Source organism: Phyllostomus discolor, chromosome 2 (genome assembly GCF_004126475.2).
Source record: "Phyllostomus discolor isolate MPI-MPIP mPhyDis1 chromosome 2, mPhyDis1.pri.v3, whole genome shotgun sequence".
Classification (NCBI taxonomy): Eukaryota; Metazoa; Chordata; class Mammalia; order Chiroptera; family Phyllostomidae; genus Phyllostomus; species Phyllostomus discolor.
Genome location: NC_040904.2, coordinates 101,717,811 through 101,743,370, shown reverse-complemented (window position 1 = coordinate 101,743,370; position 25,560 = coordinate 101,717,811). Strand labels below are relative to the sequence as shown.

At 42.0% G+C, this 25,560-nt stretch overlaps 2 protein-coding genes across 4 annotated transcripts in view; one reads left to right on the top strand and one right to left on the bottom strand.

Annotated features, from left to right (window-relative positions):
• Positions 1 to 598: 598 nt before the first annotated feature.
• On the bottom strand, positions 599 to 6,247 carry DTX3L (deltex E3 ubiquitin ligase 3L). The gene is made up of 4 exons (XM_028504646.2): positions 6,005 to 6,247; positions 2,188 to 3,726; positions 1,576 to 1,793; positions 599 to 668 (listed from the first exon to the last, which is right to left on the bottom strand). The coding sequence occupies exons 1-4, from the start codon at positions 6,245 to 6,247 to the stop codon at positions 599 to 601; spliced, it is 2,070 nt and encodes a 689-aa protein (XP_028360447.2).
• An 836-nt stretch (positions 6,248 to 7,083) lies between these two features.
• PARP9 (poly(ADP-ribose) polymerase family member 9) overlaps positions 7,084 to 25,560 on the top strand; it is a 34,166-nt gene continuing 15,689 nt past the window's right edge. For 2 of the 3 annotated variants that reach the window (XR_004901396.1, XM_036018182.1), the window contains exons 1-6: positions 7,084 to 7,479; positions 11,391 to 11,493; positions 12,315 to 12,456; positions 15,967 to 16,820; positions 19,165 to 19,392; positions 20,436 to 20,654. Coding sequence is in view for 2 of the 3 variants with exons in the window: in XM_036018182.1 (XP_035874075.1) it covers positions 7,235 to 7,479; positions 11,391 to 11,493; positions 12,315 to 12,456; positions 15,967 to 16,820; positions 19,165 to 19,392; positions 20,436 to 20,654 (1,791 nt within the window). In the remaining variant the exon portion in view is untranslated. The remainder of the gene's footprint in view (positions 7,480 to 11,390; positions 11,494 to 12,314; positions 12,457 to 15,966; positions 16,821 to 19,164; positions 19,393 to 20,435; positions 20,655 to 25,560) is intronic. The other variant, XM_036018183.1, reaches the window with a different exon arrangement.

Sequence of the window (25,560 nt, the reverse complement as noted above, 5' to 3'; positions counted from 1 at the left end):
TTGGAATTTTTTTCCAAAAAATGGAATATAGTATCAACTGTATACCAGGCTCTGTGTCATGAAAAATAATAGCTTTATGCTCTTTATTACCAAAGGTTGCCCAATCTCTGCTCCTGGTCACTTTTCTGGCCATGAAGGAGGGGAACATGTGTCTTAATTTTTTCATAACCAACGCCTCCCTACTTCCCCCATTCACACTAGGATTTTACTTTCACGGTACTTAAAAGGCAAATCAACCAACAAAAAACTAAAGGACCACCCCAGAGATGGCAATAAAAAGAGAATCGAGTGGCAGCTAGTGTTTTGACTGCAGAGCACAGAAGATGACTTTAGGTCCACTACCCGCCATCCCCTCCTCCCTGCAACAATGACTCAAGAATGAGGCGTAACAGCCCTGCAGCAAAAGTCACACAGATATTGGGGATTTTGTCTTCCATAAAAAGTAGCACTCCAAAAACGACAGATAACAAATTCTTACTCTTCCATGAACCCTTGAGACGAACATTTGTAAAAGGTCTTTCTACATAAGGATATTTACTCTGCTCCTTCAACCATGTCTTTCGAAAGCATGGCTCCAGACATCCTTCCAGCAGTCTCCTTACTCAATTCCTTTATTTTTCAGCTCCCGTTTGACGCGTTTCAGGTAATGAGGATCAGGGTAGCCATAGCTGCAGAAGGAAAAGCCCCTTAGCGTCATCACACAGGGTTTTAAAGAATATGTAGAGTAGGTTGCTGGCATTAATATTGTGTTGCAAACATTAACAAGCACTCCTGAAGGTGAATGACTTATAACCACTTGTTAGTGTGCGAATGTGAGTCCTAGTCAGTGGGCCTAGCTGTCTGCCCAGCATCTGCCTTTCAACAAGACATTCTGTATTTTCAGCTTGTGGTCAGCAGTGACTCTCATAAAGTTATACCATACTATATTGAAATAAGTGGTTTATATATAAAAATATAACATATGTTATATATAAAAATATAGTATAGTATATATTTTTATATTTTATATATAAAAATGTAGTGTGTGCTACAGGAGGATTTTCAAGTTTGGAAAATTTGCAAAAGTCTCAGGACCCTTTTGAGTACTATAGGTTGAGGTATTGTATCTGAATTTCACTGAGAACAACTGGATTGCCTATAAGACAACTTTCACAACATTAAATAAGAGTTTTTCTAGAGTACTATTAGCCAAGTGATTTTAGGATCTCTATGGAGTGATGGAAGGAATGGGTAGAAGAAAGTATAATCTTAAAAGGAGGCAAAGTAAATAATGTTCCTAGGACCTACCCTTCAAATAAACAGGAAACCTCAAATCAAGTCACCTGAGATGTCACTCATCTCGGATTTTGAAGCCTCCTGCCTTTTGATGCAGAATTTAGTAACTGTATGATACTTTGTGGCTGGGAGAGTAGGTGATGGAATCCAATCTGCCTTTGAGATTAACATCTCTCAAAATACTGTACTGTACCCAATCCCACTGCTGTAAAGAGTCCCTCATAGCCATATCCTCAAGCTGCCATATCTTATAAGCTCTAAGTTCTGTTTAGCAATCATTTTATTTCAAAAGGCTCTCACCTTTCCGGTCCCCCAGTCATGGACGTTTTATGGTGGATATCATTCCATGTAATGGCACTTGGGAGTCCTGTAACTCGAGACTCCCCCACTGTGAAAATTAGCTTTTGTTTAAAGGCTTTCTGGAGCAGTTCCAAAACTTCCCGTCCTTCCTTATTATCAGGCAAGTATGCAGTTCGCTGTGTTGAAGAATATGGAGTTCCTGGGTTTGGGTGCTCTTCCTGCATGAAGACAAAGCAATGTTGCATAAACACACTCCTGAGTCTAAATTCCACTACCCAGACAAATATATTCATTTGCAGATAGAAGTCATCAAAACCAAAAAAAAGTATTGATAAATTCATATTTCTCCTCTTTTCCTAAATGCATGCTGGGAATGCCATCCACCTTCCTGGCTCTCCCCACCCTAATACATGATCAGTCACCACCCACCCTTTCTCTCCCTTAATAAACACAAAACATAAGTGATAGGCAAAGATTGTTACTTTTATCACTATTTAAAGCCATTGCATATGACCATGGAAATAAGTCCCTGGGAAATCCACTCATTGGCGACAGCACAGTCTCTTTGCTCAGTACACCGGAAAGAAACCAATGGATCTCAGAAACACTTACTGTTTGTATGCCTCCTTTCATCAAATAATTAATCACAATGGAGCCACAGGATTCATAACCTGGAAGTGCATATTTTTGGACCTTGAAAGTCATGGTTCCCTCTGGCTGATTCCCTTTCTGGACACCATACAAAGTCTGGCACACAGGACAGACTGGCTTATACATCATGGCTTTGTTGATACAGGGGAAGCAGAATCCATGCTTGCACTTTGATAGTACTAGCTTGTTTCTAATGGGCTCCATACAGATGGCACATATGTCCTCTTCCTTGTCCACTCCCGACGCCTGAGAACTGGCAGAGTGCTGGGATGTTGGTGAAGCTGTTTCTGAATCATTCCCATCAATGTCCATCGGTGTTTCATGATCCTCATTCCGTTTCTGTCCAGCTAACAGGGACATTCGCCCTGTTCCTAAGACATACTGCTTTGCCTTTGCAAGATGATTTGGCAACCCAATAAAGATCATTGACTCTTGATTTAGCACAAAGTATACACCTGGATGCCTATTTCTAAAGTCACCAATGAACTTGCTCCCATATAAGTCCTTCCTCTCCTTGCCCAAAGATTTCAATGGAAGAACTTCTCTCACCAGCTGACATGAGACATGTTGATAGGCATCAGTGAAACTTGCACAAGCATGCACAGACAGATCTAACTCCTTGTCCTTAGATTCAAATACAATGCAGGTTTTCTGACTTTCTTCCCAAACCTTCCTTTGAGTGTTGTACTTTTGTTCTATCTCTGATATCTCCTGGAGTAATTCAGCTTCTAAAAGCTTGTACTGTGCCGTGTCAACCTCAATTCTGTTCCTTGTACACAGAGTCAATATTTTCACAGGAGCCTCGACAGGACTTTCAGAAATTTGGGAGGCAATAAAATGTCTGGCAGCTGAAACATCATCATGGGTACCCATAAGAATTAATTCTCCTCCATTCTCCTTTATATAAAGCTTTTGAAACTGGCAGCTCAGTTTCTGTTTGATTTTATTTGCCTGCTTACTGTCAGCCAATGCAACACATACCTTCTTCATAGTTCCTATGCTCTGCTGAAACTCATGGATAAAAGACTCTTCAGCTGATCTGATGTCACTTGATTGACTTGAGGTGAAATCTAAAGAGACCATATCAGGAGAACTCTCCCGACTTTTTATTTTCATACCAAATCTTTTCTCTACTGAGTCCATTTTTCCAGGATAGGTATATTTGAAGTACTCAAAGAGAAGCAAGGGAACTTCATAGCAATTGCTTTTTCCTTCTGACTTGGTTTTTGGTTCAGAGGGAGAAACACAACTGTTCTGGCCTTGCTGGAGTGGCTCCCGCTCTGTTGTCAAAGGGGATGATTCATGTTTCCGCTCACTTTTTAGGAGTTGCTCACTCAAGAAGCCATGTATTTTTTCAATATCTTGGAAGTCACCACGCACTCTCTCAATTCCATTGTAGCCCTCTATTTTTGTGACATTGGGGCAGAGAGTGGTTATGCACTCCCTCTGCTCTTTAGAGAACAGGTTACAGTTCAGTTCAGCCGTGACGGTAAGGAAGATCTGAAATTTTCAAAAGAAGAAATGAAATCTCTCAGACATGCAGGCCTACAGTCTCCTCTCAAGAGAATGTCTAAAGACTAGAGAAACAACTGCTACGTATGTCCTCCCTTAGCAGAGGATGACTTTCAAATCCTTTTTACACAGGATGTAGCACGTTATAGCCCAGAGGTTCTTAGCCCTGTCTGCACATTAGGATCACTTCGGAAGTTAAAAGGAAAAAAAAAAAAAGCCAAGGCCCAGGCACATCTTCAGTGAGCCTGATGTAAATGTAGAGTCTGGGTATTAGAATTTATTTTATTTATTTTTAGAGATTTTATTTATTTATTTTTAGAGAGAGAGGGGAAGGGAGGGAGAAAGAAAGAAAGACAAACATCAATATATGGTTGCCCTTCGCATGCCCCCTACTGGGGACCTGGCCCCCAATCCATGCACGTGCCCTGATTGGGAATGGAACCGGCGACCCTTTGATTCTCAGTCTGGCACTCAATTCACTGAGTCACACCAGCCAGGGCTGGGCATGAGAATTTTTAAAAGGCACTGTGGACTAACAGTCTGGATTTTACAGTTGCCACTATCTGTTTGGCCTTAGGGAAAGCAGTGGAGAAAAGGCACTTGTCATTCTGAGAACTTGCTATGGTTCTCACAAAAGAGTCTGTGAGCTTGGAAGGGAGTCATAAATCTGAGGATGTTTTTCCCATTACTGTTTTTTTCTCATCTTCAATCCCCTCTGTGCCCTCCCCCTCCACTTTTTTTTAACTAAACACCTAACTACATGCAATGTTACTGGACCCTCTAAGCTCTCAGCCTTTAGAAACTCAAGTATAAGACAAGCACATTAGATTAGGCTAAAAAAAGATAGGCAAATTGAATATAATATAAAAGCAATATTTCTAATGTTTTTTTACCCCTCAAGGTCTTTGCACATGCTATTTCCTCTGCGTGTAATATCCTTCCTCTAGATCTTCCTTGAAAATGCTTTCTGAATCCAGCCACTCCTTACACTGCCATCAGGACCACCCTAGAGTCCAAGCCATTACCACCTTGCACCTGGTCCACTGCAACTCCTCCTGGCTGGGCTCTGACCTTCCACTCTAGCCCCTTCCCACAATCAGTTATCCACACAGTAACCAAAGTGATCCTTTAGAGACAGAAATCAGATCACACTAGGCTCCCCAGGCTCAAAATCATGATGAATCCCCCAACATTTAAGTGAAAAGCCAAAGTTCTGACCTTCATCCCCAAACACCTGACTTCTGAGTACCTCTCCAAGTTCTTCTCATACCACTCTGTCCCTCACTCACTGCCCTCTAGCCACACTGGCCTGCCTCCTTGAAGTTCCTGGTGCTCAGGATGTAAGCTCCGGTCTTGGGGCCTTTGCTCTTGTGCTCCCCTCTGCCTAGAACATTCTTCCCACAGAAATCCACTTAGCTAGGCTAGCTCCCTTATTTCAGCGTGTCTCTACTCAGACATTACCTCATAGGATAGGTTTTTCCGGATATACTAAAGTAGTGGTCCTGTCACTGTCATTTGTCCTGCTTTATTCTTCTTCCTAGCACTTACCACTGGCAGACATTTTATTATAAATCTATTTGTTTACTATGACTGTCTATTTCCCTCATTAGAATGTGAGGTCCCTGAAGGCAGAGTCCAGTGTGTTCCTGGCTGTAGCTCCAACTCCCATGACAGTGCCTGGCACACAGTAGGCAGTTGATACTGATTTGTCAAATGACTCTTCACATCGCTCGTTCCCTCTCATTCAAGTCTCAGGCCAGGGGAAGGGTCAAGTCAAGGAACATGTATATAAAGGACCCATGGACAAGGACCATGGGGTGGAGGGTAGAGGACTGAATGTGGGAGGGGGCAGGTGGGCAGGGCAGGGGAGAGCTATGGGGGGAAAATGGGGACAACTGTAATTGAACAACAATTTGAAAAATTGAGAAAAAAATCAAGTCTCAGGCCAAACGTCACCTCGGAGAGTTTGTCTCAGACTACTGGTTAGAAGTAGCACCACCTCCTTCCCCAACTCGCCCTGGCCCTGTACCTCTCTAAGGCACATATCACTCTCTGAAATTGTTTTATTTATTTTATTTGTTTATTGCCTTTCTATGTACCTCCCAACACCCAGCAGAGACCTGCTATCTTCTGTGTCCCAGTGCCTAAAACGGTGCCCCCCTCATAGTAAGTCCTCAGTTGATGGTTGCTGGGCCAATAACAAAAGGTACAGAGACTGAAGAGGAGGTTGCAAGCGCATACCTGGCTCCTTCTTTCAAATACTCACATTTTGGACACAGGAATCCACAGCATTAGGAATATGTTCTTCATTTGGATGCTTCTCACCAGACCTCTCCCGTTCTTGTGATGGTGTTTGCACTTGAGACATTCCAGGTCTCATATTCTTCTCTATTGGATTTTTGGTGGGTTCCAGGAAAATAGTCACTGGTTCGTTGTCAACCAGAATTTGGTGCTTTTCTTTTTTCAACACTCCCTCCTTAGCTTCAGTGGAGACATTAAACATACACATACACATAAACATGGGAGTGATTTTAAATACTCCTCTTATTCAGGCGTCTGTACCCTGCCCAAGCACCCTCCCCGGAAGGGCTGCTCCCTGCATGCTGGGATGGTATGTTGGTGACAGGGGATGTGAGGGAGCTCTTCAAAACTCTCAAGTGGGAGCTTCAGTTTTACTGTACAAATGAACGATCAATGATAATCAAACACTGACAATTCACTAAAAGTCATGCCTCTGAAACTGTCTCAGTTTCCCTTTTCGATCATATGGAATAATAATACCCACATAAAGTGGACTGAAAAAACAGGGAGTGAACAGTGCAGACTCAGAATTCTGTAAATATACATATGTGTTCACTGCCACTCATAGAGAGGGGCTGGAAGAAACATACCAAACCCTTCACACTGTTTATCTCCAGGTGTTCTTTATTCTTTTTTCTCTCTTTTCTATGGTGTGCATGTATTATTTTTATAATCCCCCAAAATAAATCAGTGGAGTATTTATTTAAAACATAAAGCGGAATACCTAAATGGCAAGGGGTGACAGGCGTCTGGGGTGGGGGCAGGGGAAAGTTGTTCTTCTGAGAGCTGACAAAGATGAGTCGGGACATGGATGCTAGAAGGTGTCCACTTTAAGGCGCAGTCAGGCTAGATCGCCGACTGAGCACCTCTGGGCTCTGTCTGCCACCGTGGGCTGCGTCTCTTGGCAGCCAGAGGCCCAGGTTCCTGTACCTCCACAAGACAGTGCCATACTTTGTCCCGCCCTCTCTCCTTGGTCAGCTAGCACTGGGTCTGCCCGGAATCGCGCGAGGGGTGAGCTCCAGGGACGACCTTTGCTCCCCCATCCCCGGGCCTGCACCTCACCTGCCCTTTCCAAGAACTCCACCTTGAAGGTGTTGGGCGCGCTGGCACCCAGGGGTCGGACGGTGCATTCCCCGCCGCCCGAGTTCTTCCGGCTCTGGAAGTAGCTTTCCAGCTTCCAATGTAGATTTTGCCGATGGCAGGGCTCGGACACCCGCACCAGCAGCGGGGATGGCGGGCAGGGGTTCGAGGCCATGGCTTTCGGCGTAGGGCTGGTGCCGCTGCTCCGGACATTGCTGGACGCGGAATGAGGCAGGGGTGCGTCCCGCCCCTCCGCCCAGGGCAGCAAACTTTCAGTTTCGTTTTCCCTGAGCTCCCTCCTGTTCCCGGCAGCGCTGCTCCCTTTTCTCTCCTTGCTGCCTGCCTTGCGGACCTCGCTGGGTGAGTAGGTCCCGTCCCGCAGTCCCCCAGACCCCGGGGCGGTGGGCGACTCCTCTCCTGCGGCCTTTGTGCTGGCGGGCGGGCTGGAAGCCGGCCCCCAGAGCCAGGGCCCCCACGTGAGGGCGAGACTGGTCAGGTGCGGAAGTCAAAGTTTCTCCTGAGTTTGTGATTCCTTTCGGCTCTCACTGTTGTTCCAGTTATATGCAGCTAAAATGTAATTCCCATTCTGAATTAGATTAATACCTGCATTTTAAAAAATTTGAAATGGTTCACCTGCGTTATAACCTATCACCTGTTGTGTCCCTCCAACCCTGTGCTTCAGACGGGCTCTGCGGGTCTTTCTGCCCCCATTCCTTGTCTTGACCAACAGTGTGGACCACATGCCGCCCTGTGCACTAGGGAGTACCGATGAGCCTGGGGCGCCCGCCTCACAGGCTGGTAAAAGGAGGTGGACTTGTGAAGGAAGAAGCAAATCTCTTGAATGCCTCCAAGAGGACGTTTGAAGCAGAATCTTAATGAGTGTGTGTGTTGGGGGTAGTTGGAGGAGAGCATCGGAGGCACACATGGAGCACTAGGGCCTTGGAGGAGATGAGATGGGCGAGGGAGATGATAGAGGAAGGGGCTAGACCAGTGCTGTCCAGTACAAATATAATGAAACCAATGATCTAATTTAAAAATTTTTATGAGCCATATTTTAAAAAATATAAGCAGGTGAAATTAATTTCAATGATGTTATTTAACTCAATATATCCTAAGTTTCATCATTTATGTATCCTAACTTAATCATTCAGCATGTGATGAATATTAAGTACTTATATTTTTACATCCTCTTGGTCATACTGAGTCTTTGCAATCCGGTGTTTATCTGACACTCACATCACATTTCAGTTGGGTCTAGCCCCACTTCAGGAGATCAAAAGCTAGCTGCATGTGGCCAATGGCCCACACTGGAAAGACAGCACAGGTCTAGATAGTGATAGGTCTTGAAGATCAGAGGGGAGAAATGGAAAGATTGTCAGCTGGGGAAACAGGAGAGTGACATGTCAAGCGTGCATGTTAGAAATGTGGTGTTGACAGCCAGGTGGAGGACACATTTCCAAGCAGGGATGAATGGCAGCAGAGAGGCCAGAGATAAGGTCTTTGCACATGACTGGTAAGAATGGAAATAGGTCAGCCTTTATGGAGAGCAATTCGATAGCACTATCACAATTACAACTGCACAGACTTTATAATTCTGCAATTAGGGGTTGGAGGGAGCCTTTCACACTTTCTAAATTTGAACCACTAAACTAGTACCTATACAAACATAAAATGTAAAATTAAACACATTTAAATCTTTGAAGAAAATGTAGTGACATAGCTCAGGCAAGAGGCCCTGAGGCCCTGAAGTGAAATGGCCAATGGGCAAGGAGTGTCGGGGCATAAGTGACTTAGGTGTTTGGACCTAGTTGATGTTTTGGTTATGGGGCAAATGAGGAAATTCTAAATTTCTGACTTGAGTGGGTAAATGGTGTATCATTGATTGAGCTGTGGAATCCAGGAGAGAGAGCATGGATTTTGGAGATGGTAGGGAGGTAAATCCAGGCAAAAGGCCTGTAAAGTGAAAGTTAGCAAAAGAACCAAGGGAAGATGGCACAGGAGACACCAAGAAAGCAGAGTTTTAGGACTCAAAGAACACAATAACTATAGAAAGAGGTCAAGTAAAAATTAGGACAGAAGGCCAGGAAGCACAGAGGGTCCCAAACAAGATGGATGCAAAGAGGTCTACTCCAAGACACATCATAATTAAAATGCTAAAGGTTAAAGATAAAGAAAGAATCTTAAGAGCAGCAAGAGAAAAGCAGTTAGTTACATACCTACAGAGATGTCCCCATAAGCCTATCAGCTGATTTCTCAAAAGAAACCTTACAGGCTAGAAGAGATGGCTAGAAATATTCAAAGTCATGAAAAGCACAGACCTACAGCCAGGCTTGCTCTACCCAGCAAAGCTATCATTTAGAATCAAAGGGCAGATAAAGAGCGTCCCCCTTCCCAGACAATAGAAAACTAAAGGAGTTCATCATCACCAAACTATTATTATATGAAATGTTAAAAGGACTTAAGAAAAAGAAGGAGATCAAAACTATCAACAATAAAATGGCAATAGATACATACCTGTCAACAATTGAATCTAAAAAACAAACTAAACAAAGAAGAACAGAGACAGAATCATGGATATGGAGAGTGTTTTGATGGTTGCCAGAAGGGAGGGAGGTGTGGGGAAATGGGTGAAGAGGCGAGGGGATTAAGTACAAATAGGTAGTTACAGAATAGCCTTGGGAAGTAAAGTACAGTATAGGAAATGGAGTAGCCAAAGAACTTATATGCATGACCCATGGACATGAACAATAATGTGGGGATTGCCTGAGGGATTAGGGGGTGTTGGGTGGAGGGGAAGACGGGGGAAAAATCAGGACAACTGTAATATCATAAGCACTGAAATATAATTAAAAAAAGAAAAAGGATAGAAAAGAGTCTACTGGGGTTAACCTCCTGGAGGACACTGATGAGCAGTTTCAGAGGATTCCTGGGGGTGAGGCAGGGGCCCACTACAGTGGGCTGAACAGGCAGATAGATGGAGAAAAGTCATCTTCTTCATGCTGCCCCTGCAAAAAAGAACACAGTAGAAACCAGTTATGGAAAATTAGGAAGACTTTTGTTGTTATTGGTAGTGTTTTTAAAATGGAAGAGATTGGATGTTTGGGGCAATATGCTCCTTGTTTCTAATTTCTTTGAGGTTAACCACCCTCTCCTGCCCCCACCTGGTCTATAGAAAAGCCTGGTCTATAGAAAAAAACAAGGGCAACACCATCTAAGGCAAAAGCCCCCAGGAAGCCCACCCACCACCAAAGCCAACACTGAAGACTTCCTTCTTTTGTGAAAACAACAGTGCCCTCTGGGGGCAAAAAATGCATCTTGCCTTCTTACTTTCCGATTGTACTGGACATGCTGCTTTTCCTGACATGTAAGAATAACTGTCCTCTGATGCTATAGATAGCCATACAAAAGTTTTCTACTGCAAAGGCATTACAAATCATTTCAGAGGCAGATGACAACTATGTGGGCAACTAGTGTAGGCTACTATGTTGTTAGGCATTTTCATTTCTACCTAACTGATAGACAATCATTAAAATAGATTTTTCGGTGTTTCTGATTTTTATCCAGATATTCCTCTTTCTTATTAGATCAAGGAATTTACCACAAACTCAGTACACACACCGTTGATGGGCCTAAGTACAGTTCTTTTCTTCAAATACTCTCTAGGTTTCTTCATGCTCACTCATATAGTTGGTTTTTCCTCATTTTATTTTTTAAATATTTTATTTATTTATTTTTAGAGAGGGTAAGGGAAGGAGATAGAAAGGGAGAGAAACATCAATATGTGGTTGCCTCTCATGCTCCCCCCACTGGGGTCCCGGCCTGCAACCCAGGCACGGCCTGACTGGAAATCCAACCCATGACCCTTTGGTTCGCAGGCTGGTGCTCAATGCACTGAGTCACACCAGCCAGGGCCTCATTTTATTTTTAATGCCATGCTCAGTCTTACTGCTTGGTACCATTCTCCTCTTGTAACTGTATAAACACCTGCTCCATCCTTCAAGGTCTGGTTCTAGTCTTATCTTCTCCATAAAGCTTTCCCTGCTATAGCCCATATGGCTCTTGCCCGTCTCTGAACTGCCACTCTGGTTTCAATTGGAGCGTCTCTGCAAAGGATAGAAGGTAAACAGTAATGACAGCAGCAAAACAATAGTGCCTGTTCACTAGTAAAACTAAAAACTACTCAAGATCAGAAATCATGTTTAGTCTTCCTATGGTTTAGTCTTCCCTAAGATCTGGTCAGTGCTTATTGTATCTTTTGTATTCATTTCCAGGAGTGGGCCACCATATTTGGGAACAACCGTCTTTGCTCAGAAACACAAAACAGAGTATAAACATTTAAAGACCCCAGGTCCTAGGAGGATGGACTTTTCTAAGGTAAACGTACTTATATATAAATGTATATTTATCACAAACTTTGATCAGCACATGAATAGTTCTTCCTATAACAGCAAGAAATCTGGGTCTTTGGTTTGGTTTTAATAGCCCAATAAAAGTTTTCTCCTTGTACCATGTGAGACAAAGGGAATCGAGAATATGCTGATCTAAACAACAGAGGCACCATTAGGATGGATGACTTTTAAAAATGTAACTTCAGTATCATTTTGATTCTGTCTACTCATTCAGCAGTTCTGCTTTTGCAGAATGAGGGGAGGAGAATTATGGAGGATGGATGAAAACAAGGAAAGAGAGGAAAGACACCTCATTTGTTTAACCATAAAGTTCTACATTCAGGCCAGTGCCGTGAAATAAGCAATGGAAAGCGGGTTCTGACTGGTAGGTGGGGGGTATAGCTAATGTGGCTCGTGGCTCATGTCCCTGTGTCTTCTGTTCTATCTAGGAAAGCCCTGCAAGCCTTTGGAAATTCGAGGCCTGTCTGAAAGTTTGGGGTCATTTTGGTCTATGACCTTTGGGCCTTTCCAAGTGTTAGTCTCCAACCTTTCATCTCATCCTGAATTAGAAATGCACTGATTGGCCTCTAGGAAGTGGGATAGGGTCAATGTTTGCTAGAACATTCAGTACTTCAAGTATTTCAGGCACACAGATTAAACAAAGGAACAAACACATGTTCCCCTACCCGCTCAAACTCAGGGCTTTTAGCAGTTTCTGTTGCTTTGTGATCATTAGGCTGTATTTGTTTTCAGTAATTTATAGTCATTTGGTTTCCATTTTTTTAAAACCACTCTAATTTTTCACAGGGTGCTGAAGCAGCAGCTTACAATGAGAAATCAGGTAGGAACACCTCACTCTCAGTCTTGCTCCAGAAATTCTTTGCTCAGATCTGTCCTCAGTGGGAAAAGGGGAACACAGAAGGAGACTGTCTCCCCTGCAAGCGTTCAGGTGCGTGATTGCAGGACCTTGTGGCAACCCAGCCTGAGCCTCAGAGGGGGGACTACTTCAGAGGCAGTTTGCATCAGCAGGCATGTTCTCTTAGGGTTCCCATTGGTCCTTTCCTTTGCCCTCAAGATGTGAGACTCTTCTGACTACAGCCCTAGAAACTGGTCAGAAGGGGTACCCCACTGGTTGTCCCTTGCTCAACAAGGGCTGTAAGAGTCAGTGGAACCTGCCGGATTCTAAGGGTGGCCCGCTTGAAATTTAAGCACAGGCCAGTTGGATCTGGCTGCTCAAGTGCTGCTGCTTTTAGATAATTCAAACCACCAGAGATCTTTCTACATGGCTGAGATAAGAAATGAGAGTTGAAGTAAAATATAATTAGTTACCACATTTTACCTATTTTAGGATGCACAGTTTTTCACATCTCTGAAATAAAGCTACTCCCTATCAATCAGTAATATGTCATGGTTTAATTGGTATTATTTTCCTTTCTCGGTAGCATATAATAATGACGGCATAGATTCCATGAAATACGGTGTCACAGGTTGGGTTCTCAAGGAAGCAGAAACTGAGATGGCATTAGGAATTCAGAAGGTTTATTGTGAAACAAAAAGAGGAGAAACCAGACTGGGCAGGTGGAGCCATCAGATTGTAAGGAAAACTGACAGAGCTCTGCCAGCCTGAGATTGCCCATTAGGGGAGTCCCACATTGGACACAAATAGCCTTGATCAGCCATTGATGGCTGTTTTATTTTATTTTATTTTTTAAATATATTTGATTGATTATGCTATTACAGTTGTCCCATTTCTCCCCTTCACTCCCCTCCACCGTGCACACCCTCTCCCACCCACATTCCCCTCCTTTAGTTCATGTCCATGGGTCATAAGTTCTTTAGCTTCTACATTTCCCATACTATTCTTGCCCTCCCCCTGTCTATTTTCTACCTACCATCTATGCTACTTATTCTCTGTACCTTTTCTCTCTCTCTCTTCCTCCTCCCACTTCCCTGTTGCTAACCCTCCATGTGATCTCCATTTCTGTGGTTCTATTCCTGTTCTAATTGATTGCTTAGTTTGTTTTTGTTTTTGTTTTAGGTGTGGTTGTTAATAATTGGGAGTTTGCTGTCATTTTACTGTACGTGTTTTTTATCTTCTTTTTCTTAGATAAATCCCTTTAACATTTCATATAATAAGGGCTTGGTGAGGATGAACTCCTTTACCTTGACCTTATCTGAGAAGCACTTTATCTGCCCTTCCATTCTAAATGAGAGCTGTGCTGGATAGAGCAATCTTGGATGTAGGTCCTTGCCTTTCATGACTTGGAATACTTCTTTCCAGCCCCTTCTTGCCTGCAGGGTCTCTTTTGAGAAATCAGCTGACAGTCTGATGGGAACTCCTTTGTAGGTTACTGTCCCCTTATCTCTTGCTGCTTCTAGGATTCTCTCCTTCATTTTTACTTTGGCTAATATAATTATGATGTGCCTTGGTGTGTTCCTCCTTGGGTCCAACTTCTTTGGGACTCCCTGAGCTTCCTGGACTTCCTGGAAGTCCATTTCCTTTGCCAGGTTGGGGAAGTTCTCCTTCATTATTTGTTCAAATAATTTTTCCACTTGTTGCTCTTCCTCTTCTTCTGGCACCCCTATAATTTCGATGTTGGAATGTTTAAAGATGTCCTGGAGGTTCCTAAGCCTCTCCTCATTTTTTTGAATTCTTGTTTCTTCATTCTTTTCTGATTGGATGTTCCTTTCTTCCTTCTGGTCCACACCTTTGATTTGAGTCCCAGTTTTGTTCCCATCACTGTTGGTTCCCTGTACATTTTCCTTTAATTCAGTTAGCATAGCTTTCATTTTTTCATCTAATTTGTGACCAAATTCAACCAATTCTGTGAACATCCTGATTGCCAGTATTTTGAACTGTGCATCTGATAGGTTGGCTATCTCTTTGTCACTTAGTTGTATTTGCTCTGGAGCTTTGATCTGTTTTTTTGTTTGGGCCATTTTTTTGTCTTGATACTCCTGTTAGTAGCAAGGGGTGGAGCCTTAGGTGTTCTCCAGGGTGGGGCAACCCAGTGACTGGGTTGTGATGCTGTATGTGGGGGCGGGGTCCGAGAGGAAACAATGGCGCTTACTCTGCTCTCCATGAGATTTCAGTCCCTTCTGCTGCTTCGCCCAAGCTAACTGGGCCTTTCTGGTGCTAATTCCCATGTGAGTGGGCTTGTGCACATTCTAAGACCCTGTGGGTCTCTCCAACGCACTCTCCTATGAGGCTGGGAGTCTCTCCCTGCACCTCAACCCCCACAGGTGTATTCAATCAGTGTCCTGAGGTTCTATTTCCCAGCACTGGGACCCTGGGTTGCGATGTCTGTCTCACTGCCCAGTTTCGCCTGGTTTATCTGCACACAAATGTGGCCCAGACAGCCAGGTGCCTTGTGTGCAGTGTCTGCCCACTGCAGTCTTGTGCTTAGGATGCCTTACACACCCAGGATGCCTTAAGTGCCTGGGTTGCATTACGTGTCTGGTGCCACTGCTTTTTGTGCCTCAACCCCTCTCCGCCCGGCTGCCCAACTCCGCCCCTCCTACCAGTCTGGATGAAAGTGTATATTTTAACTCCTTGGTTGTCCGACTTCCATACAGTTCAATTTTCTGTCAGATCTGGTTGTTATCTTGTTTCTAAATTGTTGCTGACCTTATTTTGGTTATACGAGGAGGCACAGTGTGTCTACCTACGCCTCTATCTTGGCCGGAAGTCAGTCTATTAGTTTTAATTCCACCAAAATTGTCCCATGAAACTAGAGTATGATTCTCCAACCCATTTGCTGGACTATGCCCCCACAGAGCATCCTTGACTAATGACTGATAGAAGTTGGATGAATATTTCAGCTCCTTTCCCCTTCTTGTGGTATAACTCTGAGACATACTATTCCGCAGTGAAGTTAAGCTTTGTTTGCTTCATAACACATCCTCTATTCATGTCCTTCCTTTTCTTGTCTTACTTTCCCACTCTGGCCTCCCATCTCACACCCCTGGTGTTTTCTAGGATCAACTCCCAAGAAAACCCAGACTAAGGCACAAAGACTAAGCAAACAAGTTATGAATAAAGCCTCCATTTATTTGTGTCTCATAATTAAATCGTTTCCAATACTCATGCCTTAAGCATGGTTCTTCCCAAACTCACCATTTTTATGTAAATTGTAAAATTCATAAACCCCTACATATGTAGTTTTCTTACCACCATCCCTGTATCATAATAGCTACCAATTATGGAGTATTTATTAAATGCCAGACACAAGACTAACTAAGCATTTTATGGACGATTTACCATTGAAAACTCTTAGGTATTCTTGGTCTAATTACATATCTAGGTGAGAAAGAACCAGGAAGGGGGCGAGAGGAAGTTCATCCCAGTTTTGCATATAGGACACTCAGTCTCCAGACCTGAGGTGGCATTATATACTTTTCAAAGGAACCTTTGCTCATTTCTTTCTTCTTTTTTTTTTAATCTTCTCTCCTTTTCCAGAGATTCTTGGAGACATTCTTGGGGAAAACCATAGTTGGCAAATACCCATTAATCACAATGACTTCAAAATTTTAAAAAATAATGAGAGTCAGCTGTGTAAAGTTCTCCAGAATAAATTCGGCTGTATCTCTACCCTGGTCTCTCCAGCCGGGGAAGGTAACAGTGAGTCTCTGCAAGTCTTCAAAAGAAGGCTGACTCCTTGGTTAGAGCTGTCTGTCTGGAAGGATAACCTCACCAGACATGCTGTTGACGCTGTAGTGAATGCAGCCAATGAAGACCTTTACCATGGGGGAGGCCTCGCCCGTGCGCTGGTGAAAGCTGGTGGCCAAGAAATCCAAGAGGAGAGTACAAGATTTGTTTCTAGATTTGGTAAAATACCAGCTGGTGAAATAGCGTGCACAGGAGCAGGGAGGCTTCCCTGCAGACATATTATCCATGCTGTTGGGCCTCGGTGGGAGGAAGTGCATAGGGAGAAGTGTATTTATCAGCTGCGCAAGGCCATTATAAATATTCTGAAGTATGTCACCTCTAGCAAGCTGCCCATTGAGACAGTAGCAATTCCAGCCGTGAGCTCTGGGATTTTCCGGTTCCCTCTGAATTTGTGTACACAGATCATAGTGGAAACTATCAAGAATTATTTCCAAGGTATGCAACTGACTGGGACTTTAAAACAAATTCATCTCGTAAGCAATGAGGACCCTACTGTTGCTGCCTTTAAAGCTGCTTCAGAAGACATACTAGGGGAGAACGAGCTGGGGTTCCAGGTGAATCAAGGAGCCGTCCTTCCTCTCAGTATGATGACAGTGAACAACCTGACTGTCCAGATTGTCCAAGGCCTCATTCATCTGCAGGGGGTAAGTCTTTGTGTTCTCTTGAACTGCCAAAGGGGATCCCTTAACTGTTTATTACCTACCAAGTATGTTTTGAGTATACACTATTCCAGCCATTGTTTAATCCTGTTAAGGTTAAGAGTATGGACTTTAGAGACAGACCACCTGGATCTGAATACTGGCTTTGCCGTATACTAGCTGTGTGATGTAAATCTGGTTACTTTATCTTTTGGTCCTCAGTTTCTTCATCTGGAAAATGAGGATACTAATAACAATATCTTAGAGTTGGAATCAATACACATAAAATACTCAGGCTAGATCTTGGCACATAGTAAATATTTATAACAATTATTGCTATTATTCTTAGGCACCGTGCAGAAACAGAACAATTTTTGATTCCAAAAATTCTCTATTTGAAGAATCTCATTGTTAGATAAACCACCTGAACATTTCTGAAGCAACCTATCAATAGTAAACAAAAAAGTCTTAATACAACATGAATTCATAATATTTAAGAGTAGGTACACTTGTGATAAGAGTGGAGTGGATCAAGAAAGATTACTTCAGAAAATGGGAGTTTTGGATCTGATCTCAGGTTATGATAGATATGAATTGATGGGAAGGGGGGCCTGGTTGTTAGAATGATCAGAGAGACACAGAGGAATTAATGGATAGAAAACAATAAGCTGGACCAGTCAGGAGACTTAGATGGACCTGTAAGTTATATTCTGAGTATACGGCTCTGTGCCAGGAGCCATGGAGAATACAAAATGTGAGCATTTAGCCAGGGCACAAAGGTTCCTAGGGCACAAAGGAGAGGGCCTTGTCAGGGAGGGAGAGAGTCAGGGGAACAGTGAACCTAGGTACTTCCGGGTTAGTGCAGCTCCCCTGCTAGGAAGAAAACACCTTGAGAATGAGCATCATAGCTTGTTCATCTCTGTAGCTCCAGAGCCTGGTCTGGGCATACTTCTAGGTGTTCAGCAAGTGATTGATGAATGAGTGAAGGGAATTCAGGGAGCAGGGACTGGAACAGAGGAAAAGAAAGACTATAAGGCTGTATTCTTTTTTTTTTCTTAATCAGTGATATCACACCTGAGACTGTCCTCAGGCCACAGTCAAATATCTTAATCATAAATGAAAAAAAACCACTTACTGCCTGCAGGACAATTATAAGGAAGACTGAGAGAACCCCCATAAAATGAAATATTTATTTGATAAGTCATTAATATAGAAACATGAAAGTGGAAACATCATAGTTGAATAACTTACTTAACTAAACTTTTATCATATTTATTTAGTTCTAAGAACATTAGGAACCTTAAAATTGCAAAATGGGGCCAGTTCCCCCAAATTGTAAATTCTGACTGTACTTTCAAAGTAAAGCATTCACTAATATCTATGAGAAATGCCTAAGTTACCCCTAAAGGGAGCCAAAATCATCTGGATGATTTAGGAGGATTTGGGCATGGTGGGGGGGAAAGGATACAACCCTTTAAGTGCAGATCTTACAGCTAACTATGTGATATTACTTCAAATACAGCCCATGTATATGTACAGTCTATTTCTGAAAGGACAGATGGGAAAAGCATCTGCCTATAGGACAGGTGGTGAGTGACGGACAGATCTGAGGACCCCACCAAGGTGGAGGCTGACTTTTTTTTGTCTCACTTGTAATTTCTTTATGTACTACATACCTTTAAAAAAAATAAGAGGTGGAAATTTTATTTCTACTCTATTTAAAACAAAATGGAAAATTCACACAAAAATAGCAAAAGTGATGACAGTGAGGCAGAGAATGAAACTATTCATTAATAAAACTTAAAATAGCCCTGACCAGTATGGCTGAGTTGGTTGGGCTTCACCCCACAAAGCAAAAGGTCACCAGTTGCATCCCCAGTCAGGGCACATGCCTGGGTTGTGGGTTTGGTCCCAGGTTGGGGTGCGAACAAGAAGGCTGCTAATTGACATTTCTCTTTCATATCAATGTCTGTCTCATCTCTTTCTCCCTCCCTTCCTGTCTCTCTAAAATTAAGTTTTTTAATTTTTTTAAAAATTAAAGCTTAAAATAAAGCAGGGAATGCTCAGAATATGGGAATATGAGGGGTATAAGCCAGCAAGAGGCTGACAAGTGTTTGCAATAAAAATTGTATCATCCACACACTTTACCTAATTACTGAATAGGATAATCAGACTGGTCAAATGATCACTCTTTGGAAATAGGAGTTTCTATCCATTATTAAATGATATTTTTGTGAATTTAGGATCTTAAAAAGTAATTTTCAAAGCTCTTCAGGAAATAAAGATTTAAAGTGGTCATTTAACAAAAAGCAATTTAACGAGGAATCTTGTCCATTCTTTCCCTTTTCAGACAGATGTATTTGTTTGTTTTGTAAATCCAAATCTTGGTGATGGAGTTGGTCCTGTGTCGGAATCATTTCCCCAAAAAGCAGGAAACAAAATGACAGAGGAATTTACCAAAAAAAGCCTTCAGACATCTAAGGATTCCCCATTGGTACTGGTCCAAAGTAACTCTAAATCACCTGGTCAATATGTATTCTATGTGTGCTGGCCTTCAGAATATTCTAAACAGGATCTGGTAAGGTCAAAATAAATATATCTTTATGTAGCTTCATAGTCCATGTAGTCTTTGTTGAATTTCCATCGTGTCATTACATTCATGAAATATCATTAAGTGGTATAGTCCCTATTTTCTACCACTCCTGTGAAAGCCTAAAATACTGAATAATTTTGTTGCTATAATAAATTATCTTAAGAAGTTTAAGCTACAGTAATACCTAACACGTCTAAATTTTAAGTGGGCATACCATAAACAGACATAGCAATATCAAGTCTGCATACCCATGTGGGCCTGGAATTCAGCCTCTCCATGTTTCCCTCCATCTGTTAAATTCCAGAAGGACCTGGGATTTCCCTTCTAGCACCATTCTAGTCAAATTAATTACTTGTCATGTATTTCCACTGCCTTTGTCTATCTTTACTTTTCTGGTACTTTCTGGTTCTTTCTTGGTTACAATTTCTGGTTCTTTCTTGGCTAGAGGGCACTCTAATCCCAAATTAGTCTTTCAATCATCCCTACCCCTCAGTTTTCCAAGGTCGTTCCACAGACAACCTTCCTGTATTAATATTCAGTTTGGATGTTGAAATATTGATGCAAAGTTTTAAATCTGCCGAGTATACTAGCACTTCTCTAAGAGAAATTACATGACAGACCTTAACAACACTGAATAAATGGTGCTTACTTATTTTAACCTCTGCCTCCTTTATTAAACTCCCAAGACCTCTTTTTGTTGACCTGGAAGTGGCACATGAGTGGGGATAACCTACCTGATGGTTGGCTCTCTGACTTAGGAGAAATCATGGTGCCCAAACGTCCTGAATAGCACAAAAAGGACCCCTCATTTACTTCAGTTTCTTTAGTTCTTTTATTTTTCTTTATTTAACCTTATAGCTGTAATGGGTTCCCTGTAGAGTGGGCCCTTTCCTGCTCTCTGAGAAGGCATGGACATAGCTTTGAGGGGGAGAGGAGATTAGCATTGTAAACAATGAGCAGGATCAAGGGGTAAGTGAAGTGTTATTTTTGACTTAAAGGCTGATCTTAAAATTATATTTTTCCTATAGGTATTGAGAAACATAGTGAAGAAGTGCTTGGAAAAATGCCTTGAGCTAAATGTAACTTCCATTTCTCTTCCTCCTCTTGGGACTGGAAACACTGGTTTTGGGAAGTATGAAGCAGCAGAGATTATGTTTGATGAAGTTTTAATGTTTGCCAAACAATGCTTTAAAAAACAACTAACTATAAAGTTTGTGATCCTTCCTGAAGAACAGGAGACATATGAGGTAAGTTAGTATCTTAGAAATGTCCTATAATTTATTCATTCATTCACTCATTCATTCTTTCATTTAACATCTGTTTAGTGTCTCAAATGTAAGACACGAGGCTAAGCTGTAATGCATGGTCATATTCTAATTTGGTGAAATCTAACTTCTGTAAATTGCCCATCTGAAACCTAGTAAAGAATACCGTTGTAGAAGCCATGTTTAACCCACCACCTAGCTTCACTCCTTTCCTTTGTTGGTACTTACTCTTCCCCATCTTTAAAGGTAAGCAACTTCCTCGTTTTGATGTGGGGTCCTATGCTCCTCTCTCTACTTGCTTCCTTTAAGAACACAGCTGTTCTTAAACTTCTGTGGAGTCTTGATCCAACTGTTATCTTAAATCCTGCATATTTAAAACAAAGTCTTCAGCTTTTCCTCTCCAATCAATCAACTTCCTTGGGCAAGTTTACTCATTTATCTGTAACTCAGTTTCCTCAGTTTTAATATGGGGATAATAACTACCATCTTATGGAGCTGTTGTGGGAATTTGATGAGTTAATACACGTAAACACTTAGAACAGTACCTGGCATACAGGAAGTCCTCCCTGAAGGTTAGCTGTTATATTAGCTATAATGAGCTGCAGTTCACTGAATGCTGCTGAACTGAATATTAACTTAAGTGAATTGTTATCTTTTTTCCAATTAGATTATAAGTTTTTTAACAGCAAGGGTATATCTGACTGCTTTTGCCATGACCCCAGTACTGCCCTCAAATTCATTTCTTACCTCATCTGTAGGTCACTTCACAGGGAAATCAGCTATGGTCTGACACAGATGGAGGGCGTGTGTGCCTTTGTGTCTGAGTGCAAACATCTTGTGCCTAGCTTCTTTAGTTTTCACCTCACCTCAAGCTTTTTCTTTTAGAGTGGCCAGATCAGCTGAGTTTCTTGCATGTGAATAGGCCATTGATGTATTCAGCGTAATTAGTATATACTGCTGTGCTGTTCTGCTTTTAAAGTGCCATCTCTTAAGGAGTTCATCATCATCAAGCCTTTATTATATGAAATGTTAAAGGGACTTATTGGAGAAAAAGAAGATGATCAAAAATGTGAACAGTAAAATGACAACAAACTCACAACTGTCAACAACTGAACCTAAAACAAAAACAAAAACAAAACAAACTAAGCAAACAACTAAAACAGGAGCAGAATCACAGAAATGGAGATCACATGGAGGGTTATCAGTGGGGAGGGGAAGGAGGAGAATGAGGGAAAAGGTACAGAAGCAAATGAGGGAATAAGAAGCATAATTGGTTAGGTACAAAATAGGCAGGGGGAGGGTAAGAATAGTATAGGAAATGTAGAACCCAAAGAACTTATATGTACATGGACTTATATGTATATGTCCCCCATGGACATGAACTAGGGGGAGGGGGGAATGCTAGTGGGAGGAGAGGTGCAGGGCAGAGGGGAATAAAGGGGAGAAAAAATGGGACAACTGTGTAGTATAATTAATAAAATATGCTTTAAAAATACAGGGCGGGGCAAAGTTTACAGTTTTAAGTATAGAAAACACAGTTTATCCTTATATTATTGTTTATTAATTATTGTGTTATTTTCCATATGAACAACTGTAAGCCCACTTTTGCCCCATCCTGTATACAACCTCATTTGAAGAGAGAGAGAGAGGCAGGGGGGAGAAAGAAAGAAAGATCTCGTTGCTTTATTCTCACTTAATTGGCATTTTCAAAAAAGACTCTAATGATGATGTTAAGAAATACTAAAAAAGAAATGAGATGAGACAGCACCTTAAACTAGGTTTTGAAGACATAGGTTTCTAATTCTGCCAACAGCAACATTGAAGTGCTAGTACGACTTCCCAGGCATGTGTCTGGGTTTGGGTGTAAAGGGCCTTCTGAGTGCCTGGCCCAGAGAGTAGCTCCAAACATTAGTCTTTTTTCATGCTTCCCAGCCTGTCTCTATGTGGATGGTTGCCATTTTATCTCTTCACACAAGAAAATGGACTTATATTGGTTCTAGCTTGCTCTTTCCTGGAACAAGTATAAAGGTTCTTATTCCTTTTGCTGTCTGACTAGACACAAGGAAGTTTGTAGTGTTTGCTGATTTCCCCTGCTGTCTTCCAAACTATCCATGTGACACCACTGAAGGTGGTGAATTGAGAAGACATGTGCACAATGGGCTCTTGTGAGCCAATGTTAGCCAGCTCCAGCACACCACTGTGTCTCACCTGCAGCTCACCTGCAAGATGATGGTGAATTACCCAGTGAAGATAATTATTAGCTCATCTTCTTGACAAAATGAATCATCCTGTCCCTCAAATGAAGTTCACCCGTTCCCCCCCAAGTAGAGGACTATAATTGGGCCCATACAGGTTGCCCTGAGTATATCTTTGAGCTGTTCATGAAACATTATATCCCTTCAAGAGGAATTAACCACATCTTGAAAAGAAGGCTCATTCTTTCCAACCTACAAACAAAAATGTACATGGCAGTTCAACAAAAGTAGAAAGGTCAATCACAGTCTGAGGGCTCCCCCAGGGCCTAATAATAAAAATAGCTGCCATCTATTGCATCAGCCAGGTACTGTGCTAAGAATCTGTCTCATTCCATTCTCTACTCTAATCCTGTGATGAAGCCCCTGTTGTCATCTCCATTTTACAAACAGGAAAACCTATTAGCCCAGAAGTTAACATACACACAGTTAGTCAAATGGCCAAACGAAGATTCCAACCTGGGTCTGTCTGCCCCCAAAGCCTGTGTTCTGAACTACTAAAGAAAAACAAAAAATAACTTGAAAGATGATATATCTTTCAGTTCTGTAACTCAAAGGAGAGGACTGTCTGACACAATAACTTACATTATACCCTGACATTGACTATCCCCCTTCAGGCTTTTTCAGTATCAACACATTATTATATCCACATGGAAGTATGATGTGTGTGCATGCATATGTATACCTTCGGGCCTTCTGATAAACACATCTTTTCTTCCTAAATAAGTCTTTCAGTGAGGGGTGTGTGTTCAGAAAGATCAGAGGGCAGTTTACACATTTCTTCACAGAGGACACTACCTTGGCAAGTCCCTACATTTCAGAAAATGGATACGCCAGACATCCAGAGTTGTCCTAACTCAGGAATAGCAACTTACACTGAACTCACAATAAGGTGATACTTATAGTCACATACTGGTGAGTTTTTGAATTTATGAATGACAGTGAATAATTCCCCAGCTGACTAAAATACCTGTGTTCACCAGTATTTCATGGTGATAAGGGTCCTGGTTGGAGCTGAGTATCTGTAAAAAGTGATGGATAGTCATTCATTTGTTTTTATAACAAATATTTATTGCATATCTACCTTGTGCCAGACATTATGTCTCAAAATAAGGAACAGCTCTCCAGGAACACATTACTAACATCCCTCGTGATAAGTGTTGGTCATTTGTGAACAGAGTTGGAAAAACTGCCAAATTCTTGCCATGTAGAGCCACTTTCCTGAACCTTGCAGGTCATCTGTGTGTTACCCACACGTTCTTCTAGGTTACTGGTACTGATTAAGTTATAGTCTTCTCCCAAATTCAATTCAAAAGGCTGGCATAATTGATTTTTCACCCTGCAACACATCCTGCCATTTAAAGTGACTTTGGGAGAAGGCAGACTTTTATCCATTTTGCATATGGCAGCTATTCTTAGTCTATTTATCAACAGATAATATTATTTCATTTGTTTTATTTCCAAGTTCTTCTATAGAGAGGATAGGGAAGTTCCCTGTAATGACCTTTCCAGGTACAAAATCTGTTAAGCTCAAGAACTTTTTGCTCTGGAGATAGCAGGTGCAAATATGATTTATGAAAAAAGTATCCTACAAATTATGAAATTTTATTGTTAAAGTTCAGGCTCAAAACAAAATCTAGTTTTCGCCTCAGCATTTATCATCCTTACAATGAAATAATTACTGCCAATTGTATCAACTTTAAAAAAGGAAGACACTGGATATGGTGGTTCCAAATGCTAACAGAGATGAGTTTTTTTAAAGAGACAAATCTTAATCCATAGACTGTCATATAATAATAATACAGCAACAACTAACATATTGAATGTTCACTATGGGCCAGATACAGTTAGGAATTGATCATTTATTCATTCTATGAGAAAGCATTGTGTATAACATTTGAAAAATGAATTTATGTTTTATTAATTACAAGAGCACCTGCCTTTATATTTGTCTTCTTCAGCGCCATATCCACAGCTCTAGGTCAGTGCCTAACATGCAATAAGCAGGGCATTAATATCTTCTGAATGAGGAGTTCCAGCCGAGATGAAAGTGTAGGTAGAAACCCTTCACTTCCTCACACAACCAAAAGGAGGATAACAACCAAGCTAAAATAAACCAGAAGTGCCAGAAAATCAAATTGCATGGAACTCCACCAACCAAGGAGTTAAAGAAAAAGTCAAACAGAACAACCAGACTGGTAGGAACCCATGGTGAGGCAGCTGACCACATGGACGGGGCTGGCTGAAGGCAAAACTGAGACTCAGAGCTGACTGTGGACTACCGCAGTTGCCATGGTGAGAGAAATTCCCAGTCTCACTCAAGAGTCCGTTGGAAAGTGCACTAGAGACGAGCCGGTGAGCTGCACTGTCCCCTCTCTGGCCCCTCCCACACAGGCAACACTGCAGTGCACCAAGGAGGGTTGCCTGCCTGGGTAATACCTAATGCCCCACCCCCTTACAACTTAACAGGTGTCCCGAGACAAAGAAATATGGCCCAAAGGAAAGAACAGAGGAAAACTTCAGAAAGAGAGCTAAACGATGAAGAGATAGCCAACCTATCTGATGGAGAATTTAAAGCCCTGGTAATCGAAATGCTCACAGAACTGATTGAGCTTGGTCGAAAAATGAAAGAACAA